Source organism: Mobula hypostoma, chromosome 11, assembly GCF_963921235.1.
Source record: "Mobula hypostoma chromosome 11, sMobHyp1.1, whole genome shotgun sequence".
Classification (NCBI taxonomy): domain Eukaryota; kingdom Metazoa; phylum Chordata; class Chondrichthyes; order Myliobatiformes; family Myliobatidae; genus Mobula; species Mobula hypostoma.
The window spans coordinates 18,527,191-18,541,274 of record NC_086107.1 but is presented as its reverse complement, the minus strand read 5'-3'; the positions used below and the strand labels follow the sequence as shown (position 1 = coordinate 18,541,274).

The 14,084-nt window shown below is 39.3% G+C and overlaps 1 protein-coding gene across 8 annotated transcripts in view; it reads right to left on the bottom strand.

The window, feature by feature from the left end:
* The window catches only part of LOC134353612 (protein kinase C-binding protein NELL1-like), a 1,036,586-nt gene that overhangs the window by 957,478 nt on the left and 65,024 nt on the right, over positions 1 to 14,084 (bottom strand). For all 8 annotated transcript variants that reach the window (XM_063061731.1, XM_063061736.1, XM_063061735.1 and 5 more), the window contains exon 5: positions 13,966 to 14,062. In XM_063061731.1, coding sequence (XP_062917801.1) covers positions 13,966 to 14,062 — 97 coding nt within the window. The remainder of the gene's footprint in view (positions 1 to 13,965; positions 14,063 to 14,084) is intronic.

The window sequence follows — 14,084 nt, the reverse complement described above, 5'->3', positions numbered from 1 at the left end:
GCTGGCTATATCGAAGGAAATGGGTCTTGAGAAATGTGTGAACTCTTTGGCCAACATAAAATCTTAATGATTACTGAGTACAAGAGAAAATGGTAGGAGTACCACAGTGCACCACATGCACAAAAAATACATTTATATCAAAGACAGATTGGAGAATATGAACTGCCGTGTCAAACAGTTCTTCTTACCCCCAATTCCCACATCCTTCATGCCTCTCACCCATGGTTATATAACAAGCTCTGATTAGAGCTTAGAACTTTCAAACACAGCACAGGGGAGGATTTCTTGAGTTTAACAAGATCCAGTGTATAACAGGGCCCTAGAGAGAACTGAGGAACAGCAGGTTCTTGGTGTACAAGTCCAAGGATCCTTGAAGTTGGCAGCACAGATAGAGGAGATGGTTAAGACAGCCATGGGGTACTTTCCTTCATTAGACTGGGTGTAGAATACGAAAGCAATAAAGGTGCAATTGCATAAAACATTAGTTAAGTCACAGAAGGAATGTGTATATACACTCAGTGGTCTATTTTTTAGACACGTTAACACACACCTGCTTGTTAATGCAAATATCTCATCAGGCAATCAAGTGGCAGCAACTCATTCCATAAAAGCATGCAGACATGGTCAAGAGGTCAGTTGATGTTCAGACTAAGCATCAGAATGGCCAAGGAATGTGGTCTAAGTGACTTTGACCATGGAATGCTTTTTGCTGCCAGACGAGGTAGTTTGAGTATCTCAGAAACTGCTGATCTCCTGGGATCTTCATGCACAGCAGTCTCTAGAGTTTACATTTACCTATCTTGGTATTAAAATTACTAAAAATTTTAAAGACTTATATAAATATAATTTTCTTCCTTTAATTGAATATACACAACAAACGCTTTCCAAATGGTCACATATGACGATGTCGTTAATTGGTTGAATAAATGCTATAAAAATGACAATTCTACCGAAATTTTTATACATGTTTCAAGCTGTTCCATCCTTTGTCCCAAAAATGTTTTTTGATAGAATAGATTCTATAATCTTATCATATATCTGGAATAATAAAAGCTCTAGATTGAGTAAACCTTTACTGCAAAAATTTAAAAAAGGTAGTGGCTTGGCTTTACCAAACTTTAGATTCCATTACTGGGCAATTAATATTTGTTATATTACTTTTTGGATTCACTGTATAGATATGCAGGACTGTCCTTCATGGCTGGACTTGGAGGAGAACTCGGTAAAGGGGTTCTCTTTGGGTTCTTTACTGGGAGCTCCTCTTCCCTTTTTGTTTTCTAAGATTGGTAGACAAGATCTTAGTCCCAATTGTTAGACATACATTAAAAATTTGGTTTCAGTTTCGCAGATCTTTTGACTTAAATAACTTTGTTCTTTCCAGTAATATCCATTTTAACTATTTTTTTAAAGCATCAATTTTAGATAAGGCCTTTTTAACATGGAAAACTAAGGGAATAATAACTTTTCTAGATTTGTTTTTAGAGGATTGTTTAATGCCTTTTTCTCAGCTAGTGGACAAATACGATTTATCTAATGCACAATTTTTTTTAGATATTTATAAGTTAGGAATTTTTTTACGCAATTTGTTACCAAATTGCCGATTTGCTCATTTACCAAATATGACAGATGTTATCTTTCAGCTTAAACCATTCCAAAAAGGATTGATAGCCATAAACTGCTATTGAACTTACGAATGATGTCTAATGATAAGGTTAAACTTGCTTGGGAATTGGAACTTCAAGAGTCACTTCCAGATAATCAATGGAATAAAATTTGTCATTTAGTTAATAATTCATCGATTTGTGCCCGTCACTCCTTGATTCAGTTCAAGATGGTGCAGAGGGAGCATATGTCAAAAGATAAACTAGCGCATATTTTTTCTAATATAAAATCCTACTTGTGATACATGCAACACTGAGGTGGCCACTTTAACTCATATGTTTTGGTCCTGCATAAAGATAAATAATTTTTGGAGAGATGTTTTTAGAACGTTATCAAAAGTCATAGGTATGAACCTACAACCTAATTCGTTTACGGCAATCTTTGGGATTATTCCAACGGAAGCAGGAAACGTTCCTGCTTCCACTCAACGCACAATAGCTTTCTCAACTTTATTGGCTAGGAGAGTTATTCTATTATACTGGAAGGATCCCAATCCACCTACTGTTTCTTTTTTGGCTCTCCTCATTATGTCTTGTTTAAGTTTAGAGAAAATAAGGAGTCAGACGCTTGATACATCTTTTAAATTTGAGCAAACTTGGTGACCTTTTATTCAATATTTTCATATGATCTAATTCTTCTTACTTTTCCAGTTATTTTTTTTCTCCGCGAAGTTTTAGATTTGATCAGAAGGATTTCCCCTTTTTTAAACTGTATCCTCAAAATGGACTGCCCAGTCCCCCCTTTTTTTGGTTTTAGGTTAGTTTAGTGGAGTTTTTTTCTCAATAACAGGAAATCTTGAGTCTTTTTTCTCTATGAACTGTTAGAGAAGTGGTTCTTTTCTCTCTTTATATTAGCTTAATACTATATATGATTTTGACAGTGTATATTTCTTTCTTTCTTTGTACTATTATTGAAATATGTATTTGAGATAATCTCTCCTCTGGTTTGTATTTATCCTTATTCTTTTAAATCAATAAAAAAAAATTGAAAGAAGAGTTTACAGTGAATGGTGCAAAAAAAAATGAAATGGTATCCAGTCAATGACTTTCTGTGGGCAAAAATGCCCTGTTAGTGACAGAAATCAAAGGAGAATGGCCAGACTGGTTGAAGCTGACAGGAAGTAACTCAAATACCCACTCATTACAACACTGATGTGCCGAAGAGCATCTCTGAATGCACAACATGTCAAAACTTGAAGTGGATGAGCTACAGCAGCAGAGGACCACACCTGGTTCCACTCCTTTACCTAATAAAGTGGTCAATAAGTGTAGATGGAGTCACCACCCTATAGAAAAATCATGCTTGTACTGGAGAGAGTGCCTTGGAGATTTTCCAGGCTGTTGTATTGGATACTGGGAGTGTTTCAGCTATGAAACACTGGATAGGCTGGATTGATTCTCTTTGGAGCCAACAAGAATGAGTAGAAAAAAAATTCTCCCCATAGCAGAAATATCAAAAAATAAAGGCGAGACGTAAAGCAAATGGTATTGAGGTAATGATCCCCCATGGAAAGAAATGATTGAATTGATCTAACAGAGTGAATTGAGAGAATCAAGTCAAGAAATTCAATCAAGCTGTGCCTTATACTTAGTGCACAAAGGCATAATTTTATAAATTAGACAGGACTCCTTGTGCACAGGAAGAGTTGGCCAAGCATGCAGCGGCATCTAATAGTACAAAATTATTTTCTGGTGTCAACATGAAAAGGCATGGATCTCATTTAACAAAAAAGGAATAAACTGAAATGTTGAACCCTAGGATCAGTAATCTTTACTTGCAAGAAATCCAGTGTTTCAGGCAAGTCTTCACCTTTTTCATTGTCACTCTGCATTCTATATAATTTCTCACCCATCCCAACCAACACTCTGTATCCACCCCCCAACCCCAGGCCCTAGTCTTATTTTCAATCCCACCATCCCCAAGACTTACAAACATACTCTCTTCTGGAGTAAAGTCCTGTGTGAATACAAAGAATGCAGTACCTTTGGTCAACTAAACAAATGCAAGGGATTCCATGTTTTGCATCATATCCCCATTGACCTTGACAATTTTTACCAATGTGCCATAGAAAACATTCTGTCTGGATGCATAACAGCTTGGTATGGCAACTGCTCTGTACGTGTACCACAAGAAACTGCAGAGTTACGGACACAGCTCAGCACATCATGGAAACCAGCCTCCCCTTTACGGGCTGATTATACTGGTTCCATTATTCAGGCAGTGACAAGTATAGACAAGACCCCACCCATCCAAAACATTCTCTCTTCTGCCCTATTCCATCAGGAAAAAGTTACAAATGCCTGAAAGCACATACCACCAGGCTGAAGGATAGCTTCTATCTTACTGCCATAAGACAATTAAACAGTTCCCTAGTATGACAAGATGTACTTTTGACCTCAATCTAACTCCTTATGATCTTACACCTTATTGTTTACCTGCACTGCATGTTCTCCATAGTTGTTACTCTTTATTCTGCATTGTTATTGTTTTTCGTTATTGAATCTCAATGTCTGAGTAATGGTCTGATCTGTATGAACAGTATGCAAGACTAGCTTTTCACTGTATCTTGGTGCATGGGACAAGAATAAACCAATTCCAATTCCACCCTGCCCTTTTTGTAGTACTCTATCAGTGCACTTTGTGACAAATATCAAATACTAATCCTCGACTGGCATTAATGGGGTGAAGGATAGTCATGGACAAAAAAGAAGGGCTATGTCAGGAGTAACCCCCTTACACAAGGTGTAATAAACATTTGGATCCGATTTCCAGACTTGCCAAAGATAGGTGGCCAAGTAAAAACAAAATTAAGCTGACTAGATTTAATTTAATTTAGATTCAAGTTGACCAAATTAAGTTGACTGGAATTCCGTTGCAAACAAGGTGGGACTGTGGTTAGTCATCAACCAATCAGGTTTCTAATCGGGAGAAACGGACATTGTGAGTATATATACCACAGGACTAGACGTGCCTAGGCATCAACCCTGATGAAAATGGCAGAGTTCGTCAATGACACATCAGTTAAAAATTATACCTGTACCCAGCCAGTAGCCCGAGAAGATTTTATTCATCATGTAAGCTGGGAAAGCACTAGATCCTTTTGTTTTTACTAGATTTGTATTCAAGGATATTAAGCATTATTAGGTCAAGGACAATAAATGATTAAAGGTAGAAATCAGTTAGTGAATAGCAGAACAGACTCCAAGGACAAAATATGAGAACATAAGCCAATATAATCTATAAGAAATTACAATTCCTAACTTCTAGACAGAGCATACCATATTATTTTAAAATTAAGTATGGAAAGCCGACTAAAAATTACTGGAATTAGGATGAAAGGATACAGAACTACTTTTTTTTTGCTGAACCACTTGTTAATTGTCAAACCTGCATAAGTGTTGCTGTTTGGTGGTAAAACTAGGTATGAAAGACAAGCCAGTTCTGTTTGACCTTGTCTTTCCTTAAGCATTGATGAGCTTGCATTTTTCACATTTTGTCATTCCATTCAGCTCAAGACAATAACACAGCTGCTATAGTGCCAGTGAAGTAACTCGAAGTGAAACCAGTGCATCAATCCGTGGTTGCCATGGAGCACAAAGTATGCAAATAAAAGAAAAATATACAAGTACAGATCCTTCCAAGCCAAGGGAAATTACACTGGAGAAATAAAGTGGCAGAGGCATGAAACAAATACCATTTTAATCTGTATTCACTCAGACAATAAATTAAGCTAAAACAGAGCCCACTGTTAAATGACAATAAGCAAAAATCCATCAGATCCACTGGACATGATCTGTCTTATCCCAGGATTCACATCAGGAGAATAACGCTGAAAGTGAATTCAACAGTGCTGATGTTCAATCAGGCATACTACCATCAAGGAAAAGGTACAGGAGCCTTCCGTCCCACACTACCAGGTTCAGGAAGTTATTACCCTACAACCATATGGCTACTGAACTGACATGGTTAACACAGCTCACTACTAACTTTGAACTGATTCCACAACCTACAGACTCATTTTCAACGACTCTACTGAAGTTCTCAGCAATTTTTTTTCCCCCAATTTGATCAATTTGTCTTCTCTTGCACATTGGCTGTAGGTCAATCTTTGTTTATGTATAGGCTTTGATAAATTATTGCATTTCTTTATTTTCCTATAAATGTCTGCAAGAAAATGAAGACAGTATGGTTATGCCTACTTTGATATTAAATTTTCTTTAACTTTTACTTTGGTAAGCAGCAAATGCAACCATTTGCCACAAAGGCAAGAGGAAAGGAAAAGCAAACCAGTTACCCAGACATCAGTAATCAGTAAAACTCTGAAATATTATGGTATCAATAAGGAGTCAGGGAACTAAGGACAATGTTCGTGATTAAGCAATGAGAATGCTTTTCAAAGTTTAAAGTAAAATTTATCAGAGTACGTACATGTCAGCGTACACAACACTGAGATTCTTTTTCCTATGGGCACACTTAGTGAATCTATAAAACAGTAACTGTAAACAGGATCAATGAACAACGAACTGGCAAATACAAATATAAATAAATAGCAATAAATAAAAAGACCATGAAAGAACAAGATAAAGAGTCCTTAGAGTGAGAGCATCGATTGTGGGAACACCAGAAAAAGAATGAGTGTAGTTATCCCCTTTTGTTCAAGAGCCTGATGGTTGAGGGGTAATAACTGTTCTTGAACCTGGTGTTGTGAGTACTCAGGCTCCTGTGTCTTCTGCCTACCTTTTACGAATGAAGAAAAGAGACATTTGATAACTCTAACACAGTTTTTGGAGGATGCAAACCAGAAGGGCTGACAAGAGGGCAGGACGAGGATGATGATGGGCAGGCAGCTAGTTATTCTAATGGCCTCCACGAATAAAGCTCTTTGACAAATTTAGACATGAAAATGAGATGAGAGGATTTTTTTTATTAAGTGCAATCGTGAGCAATAGCCAGATCAGAAATGCTGATCAAATCAACTAGTTCCCAAAGAGAACTCTGATAGGCCAATCAGATAGTTTGCTGCTGCTCAGCGATAGGAAACAAAAAAAATGTGTAATGTGACGAGAATACACATAAAATTAAGATGTTTGCTGGCCTGGGTTAGCATCAGTGACATCAGCAAGTGGTCTGCCACCTGTCCTCAGGGGAAGGAGAGATAAGGAACAATGGAGCAGTGTCTGGAGATGTGTAATGAAGGGACGGGGGAGAGAGAGCTGTCTGGAGCGGCTCCCCCTTTGAACCCTGAACTGTTTGAAGTGATGGACAGGCGATACCCCAGCAGGGGGATAAAAAGGGACAGGTTCGCTAAGGCAGGACACACACACGACACCCGAGGTAACGAGACCCTGGAAGCGGTGCGCCTCTCACGAGTCGGTGGGAAGTACCGGACAATGCACAGGGTGGAAAGGTACTATCAGCGGGAACCCGGTGTGTGTCTGCCCTTGCTTGGGTGCCGGGTTCACTGCGGAGGATCGACCGCATCTGGAGGAGGGGTCACAGTCGGTGACCTCAGGTGACATCACCAAGGACCTGCCCAAAAGCAGCTTGTGAGCCATATCGCCGGTCTGTGAGTGGAAGCCGTGTCTGAATGATCAGTTGTTCCCGTTCTCTCTCTCCCTCCCCCCACGTTGTCCATCGCCATGGCAATGATTACTGCGAACTGAACTAAATTGGACTGAACTTTTGTGTCACTTTGAAATTGGTCATTTATCCCTAGACAACGATAGAGCTTGATTGCTGCTGTTATCTTAATTCTGTGCACATGTGTGTTTATCATTGCTGAACTGTTGCAGTTATTATCCTTTCGATTACTGTGTTGCTTGTTTCTTTAATAAAACTTTCTTAGTTCTAGTAATCCAGACTCCAACTGAGTGATCCATTTCTGCTGGTTTGGCAACCCAGTTACGGGGTACGTAACAGTACAATTAAGAAACATTAAAAAATAGTAGAAATACTGGAGTCGTGATGATCATGATGAAGTCTGCTGGAGAGAGACATTTACACACATGCTGTCCTCCATAATGTTCCAAGGAGTCTGCATGCACATGTGGTCAGATTCAAATCAGCAGACAAGTGGATGGAATGAATTGTAAAGAAATGCAAGAGAAACTACTCCAGTAGAAATAATGCAAAATATTATTTTAAGCAGTGAGAGATCTATAACTAGTTCAGAGGGATCTTGGGACAAATTGGAAATAGACGTGCATTCCAAAAAGCATTCCAACTGTCTACTGGATATTTTCCTGAAGTGAGTTTAATCGAAGAAATTGAAGTCAATGTAGAGTTTGGAGAGGATCAGAAAGGCATATTGAACTAGAGACCACAGTCATTACATGAAGGAGAGATTCAAACTTTTGTTTTAAGAATTGGGATCAGAATAAATCTCTTTTCACTGGAGGAGAGAAATCTTTGCAGTTCTCTAAATGTCCTGTCATCAAATAAATTCAAAGCTGAGATCACTGGAGTCTTTTAGAACCCAAAGATCTGGTGTTAAGTGTGACGAGAATACACATAAATTAAGATGTTTGCTGGCCTGGGCTAGCACCAGTGGCATCAGCAGTTGGTCTGCCACCTGCCCTCAGGGGAGGGAGAGATAAGGAACACAATGAAGCAGCATTTGGAGATGTTAATGAAGGAGCCATCAGTCTGGGTATTGTCAAGATCGGCTCCCCCTTTGAACCCTGAACTGTTTGAAGTGATGGACAAGCGATACCCCAGCAGGGGGATAAAAAGGGACAGGTTCGCTAAGGCAGGACACACACGACACCACGAGGTAATGAGACCCTGGAAGCGGTGCCCCCCCCCCGCAAGTCGGCGGGAGTCGTTTGGAAGGTTGGTTGTGGAACCGAGCCATAAACGCACAGGGTGGAAAGGTACAGTCAGCTGGAACCCGGTGTATGTCCACCCTTGCTTGGGTGCCAGGTTCACTGCAGAGGATGACCGCATCTGGAGGAGGGGTCACAGTCGGTGACCTCAGGTGATATCACAAAGGACTCGCCCGAAAGCTGCTTGTGAGCAATATCGCAGGTCTGTGAGTGGAAGCCATTTTGAATGATCATTCGTTCTTGTTCTCTCTCTCCTTCCCCCACATTGTCCATCGCCACGGCAACGATTACTGCGAACTGAACTAAATTGGACTGAACTTTGCGTCACTTTGAAATTGGTCATTTACCCCTAGACAACAATAAAGCTTGATTGATCCTGTTATCTTAATTCGGTGTACATGTGCGTTTATCATTGCTGAACTGTTGCATTTATTATCCTTTCGATTACTGTGTTGCTCGTTTCTTTAATAAAACTTTCTTAGTTCTAGTAATCCAGACTCCAACTGAGTGATCCATTTCTGCTGGTTTGGCAACCCAGTTACGGGGTACGTAACATAAGAATAAGGTAAGAAAGTGGGCTTGTGAGATCGGATCAGTTATGATCACATTGATGCTCCCCGGCTACTTCTACTGCTTACATTCTTAAGGAATATTAACTTTTTTCCTCAAATTCACTATTACACATCCACCCCAAGCCAAATTAATGGGTAACAGTACCACCTTATCATGACTGAAGTCAAGACAGATATGGAAATTTGCTACCATATTAGTTTAAATGCACTTAGTGGTAGCTAGTTATATAAGGTGGCTGGAGAAAAATGTTGACAAGTTTGAGTAGTAAAGTGGGAGAAATCTCTAAAAGAGGACAAATAGCTGCATGAAGCAGTTGGAATTAAGTAAGCAGTTATTTGCTTTATAATATAAACTTTTCAGCAACTTTAAAGTTCAAAAACTTCATTCTATTATCAAAGTATCTACAGTATATGTTGCCATTTACTGCTCTGAGATTCATTTCCTTGCAGGCATTCACATTAGAATATGTACAATAAAAACTAAACAGAAATAAAGCCTGACAAACAACATGCAAAAGAAAGTAAACTCTGCAAATACAAAAAAAAATAAATAATGCTGAGACCAGGAGTTGGACAACCCTTGAAAGTGAGTCCATAGTTTGAAGAATCGCCGTAATGTTTAGGTGAGTGGGGTTACCCATGCTGGTTTAAGAGCCTGATAGTTGTAGGGTTCCTGAATCTGGTGGGTCCACGTGATAAACTGAATGGGAAGTTCACATGAGTTTTGATACGCTCCTGGCCAGATTTCCAAGAACAGGCCAGAGAGAAATATGTTCTTACAGAGCTGGCAAATTAAAATGCAGATCTCACTCCACAATTGCATTGCCTATTATCTATTCATTCAATATGCAGGCAAGACAAGTTCTGCAACCACTTTCTCAGTAAGTGCAGTTGTCGAGGACATACAGGAGGGAGTGAAAAGCAGCAATCCAAACTAAACAAGATCAGAAGTTCAAGATAAATTTTATTGTACAGTACAAATACGTCACCACATGCAACCCCAAGATTAATTTTCCTGTGGGCATACCCAGCAAAACTATAGAATAGTAACTATAACAGGATCAATGAAAGATCAAGTACAGTGCAGAAGACAAAAAACTATGCAAATACAAATAAATAGCAATAAATAATGAGAACATGAAATAACAAGATAAAGAGTCCTTCAAGTGAGATGATAATAAATATAATAATTGTAAAATGTGTTTCAGAGAACAAACACCCACTCATGCAAATAGGAGTTAGACATCTCAACAAGTTTAGAGCAATTTGAAAAAATTTAATTCATTGCATCTGTCCATTTGAGTGACAATCAACAATTGGCAATAAATATTCAACCAAAACTATAATACTCCTCCTAAGGAAACAAATTGGTCAAATTTCTGCAGACATCAAAGCCACGACCTTAACAACTAACCTAAAAAGCATATGATGTTCAGTTTATTTACAGATGAAGTAGCTCATAAATACAAACAACAGGAATTCTGCAGATGCTGGAAATTCAAGCAACACACATCAAAGTTGCTGGTGAACGCAGCAGGCCAAGCAGCATCTATAGGAAGACTGCGCCTCTTCCTATAGATGCTGCTTGGCCTGCTGTGTTCACCAGCAACTTTGATGTGTGTAGCTCATAAATAGATGTGGTTGATGCTAATTAGCTGGTTTTAATTTAAGATCAGAAGACATAGGAGCAGATTCGGCCATTTAGTCCATCGAGCCTGCTGCATCTTCCATTGCTATTGATTTATTAACCGTTTCAGCTCCTTCTCCCTTGACCTTTAATGCCTGACTAATCAACCCCCACTTTAAATATACTCAAAGACTTTGTCTCCACAGCTGTCTGTTTCAATGGATTCCACAGATTTACTAATCTCGAGCTAAAGAAATTCATCCTCATCTCTGCCCTAGACGGACATCCCCCTACTCTGAGGCTGTGCCTTCTGGTCCTAGACTTCTCCACTCCAGGAAACATACTCTCCACATCCACTCTATCTAGGCCTTTCAATATTCAATAGGTTTCAATGAGATTCACCCCTCTCATTCTTCTGAACTCCGGTGAGTACAGGCCCAGAGTCATCAAACACTTCTTATATGTTAACCTGCTTCCTCAGCAATACCTGCCTCTCCACCTACGTATGTATCGTACACAAATTTGGCCACAAAGCCATCAATTCCATCTTCTAAATCTTTGACATGTTACATAAAAAGAATCAATCCCAATACCAACCCCTGCAGAATTCCACTAATCACTGGCAGCCAACCAGAAAAGGCCCCCTTTACTCCCACACTTAGCTTCCTGGCGGTCAGCAATTCTTTTATCCAAGCTGGTATCTTTCTTGTAGTACGGCATCCACTGACTCTCTCTTGTCTATCCTGCTGGTTATTTCCCCAAAGAATTCCAACAGATTTGTCAGGAAAGATTTTCCCTTAAGCAAACCGCACTGACTTTGGCCTATTTTGTCATAAACCTCCAAGTACTCTGAAACCTTATCCTTAATAATGGACTCCAACATCTTCCCCACCACAGAAGTCAGGCTGCTTGGCCTATTATTTCCTTTCTGTGGCCTCTCTCCGTTCTTAAAGAATGGAGTGACATTTAGAATCTTCCAGTCCTCAGAATCCATTCCAGGATCTAGTGATCATTACTAATTCCTCCATAATCTCTTCAACTACCTCCTTTAGAACCCTGGAGTGTAGTCCATCTGGTCCATGTTGCAGCATGCTACAAACTGGGTACCTTGTGGAGAGGCAGGATATTTAACAATTTGTGTTGTTGGATTGTGATGTAAAACTGATTTTTCTTATAGTTTAGCTTTATGCTCATTTGTATTTTATATAATCACACACACATTATATATAGGATTGCTCAGTGACTTTTTCCATGGATACAGTTGCCTCTGTATTTTTCTGGGAACTTCCTGGTTTCAGTGGCGGATATCACATTATTTGAATGTGGTTATTTGATTGGTTAACTGTTATCTATTGGAATTTTAATGGATTTTTCTATAATCTGAAGTTTTGTATGAAACCACACCACCTTTGTCTTTTTCCCTCTGCCCTTTGTTCTTCTTGTTCTCCCTCTCTCCCTCTTCTTTCCTCTTGTAACAGTTAATAAAGCAATAGTACGCGGCATGTTTTATACTACAGTCTTTACTTTCAAAGATCATTTGGATTGCAAAAGCATCAGAATCCAGTATGTGTACTCTAGACATTGTGATCAGTTTACCAGCGTACTTTAGCACTTGTGCCTTCATTAAAACCATATAATCTGCCTCAATGCTATCACTCTTCTTCATAAACTGAGCCTCTCAGGTCAGACAACACACATAAAAGGTGCTGGTGAATGCAGCAGGCCAGGCAGCATCTCTAGGAAGAGGTACAGTCAACGTTTCGGGCCGAGACCCTTCGTCAGGACTAACTGAAAGAAGAGCTAGTAAGAGATTTGAAAGTGGGAGGGGGAGGGGGAGATCCGAAATGATACAAGAAGACAGGAGAGGGAGGGATGGAGCCAAGAGCTGGACAGTTGATTGGCAAAAGGGATATAAGAGGATCATGGGATGGAAGGCCTAGGGAGGCCCTCTCACTATACTCCTTGCCCATCCTCTGGGCTTCACCCCTCCCCCTTTCTTTCTCCCTAGTCCTCCCGTCCCATGATCCTCTCATATCCCTTTTGCAAATCAACTGTCCAGCTCTTGGCTCCATCCCTCCCCCTCCTGTCTTCTCCTATCAATCTGGATCTCCCCTCCCGCTCCCACTTTCAAATCTCTTACTAGCTCTTCTTTCAGTTAGTCCTGACGAAGGGTCTTGGCCCGAAACCTCGACTGTACCTCTTCCTAGAGATGCTGCCTGGCCTGCAGCATTCACCAGCAACTTTTGAGTGTGTTGCTTGAAATTCCAGCATCTGCAAATTTCCTCGTGTTTGCACTCTCAGGTCAGAGCTGGCCTAATAACAGCTCACCATTATTGGGTGAAAACTCAAGAGTTGGCAAAATGGGAGAATCTGCACATTTTGCTTAACATCCAGAGAGTTCCCCTTTCCTATTCTTAAAAAAAAATGGTTCACAGATAATTAAAGTTAATTGGGAACAAGGCTATCAGCTTTTCCAATCAACTCTAAATAATTTCACCTGAATTTCCAAAGTTCTATTTGGACCTCATGACGTGAAGGTCTTTATTATCATTTTGTATTAATTCCAAAGCTTTCACAACACAATCCCAGTATAATACACATCAATGTTTCAATTTACAGCTTATTTTAAAGCCTCATTAAGCAGCAATTTCTGATTTGCGTGTGGTAGTAAATGAATACTGTCATTTTGTTGTTCCGCATTTTTGAGAAGTTTTGTGAATTGTGATATTTAATGCATTTTGTTTGTTAATGAATGTAAAATTATCAGTGATATTCAAGATTAGAATTTTGCATTTTCTTGCCAGCAGAAAACTTTGGCAGAAACACGAGTATGCCCCTCCTTCCCTCTCCTAATTAATCAGCATTGTCTATTTTTGTAAATCCTAATATAAGCGATGCAGGAAAATAACAGCACAATACCAAAGATGAATAATACACCAATTGTCTCTCTCCAATATAAAACAAGAAAACAAATAACATTTGATAAATGGTTTTCTATTCTGGAACTCAACCAACTACATTATGCCAAATGATAATATGTATTTATGTTGCTTATTATAAACTATACTGTTTTTACTGAGAGGACAGCTATATGAATTTTTGCAATAATCACCGTGAAATAGTGACAAATGAAACAAACATATCCTTAATCAAATAAGACTTAGCATGTAACAATATTAGTATAATGCATTCATGCTTTTGTATTTCAATCCAAGCGTGTAAAGGGGTGTACTGCAAGGCAACGATTTAGCTCTATTTAATTAATTCTTGAGGTGCTTACCTTAAATAGCCCATGTCTGCTGTTCCGTTGACCAAGCCAAACACTGATTCCTGGGCTGAATGTGGTCTGGGGGGGATCTATGACACGCTCATAAATCCTATGGAAAAGAGCACATTATT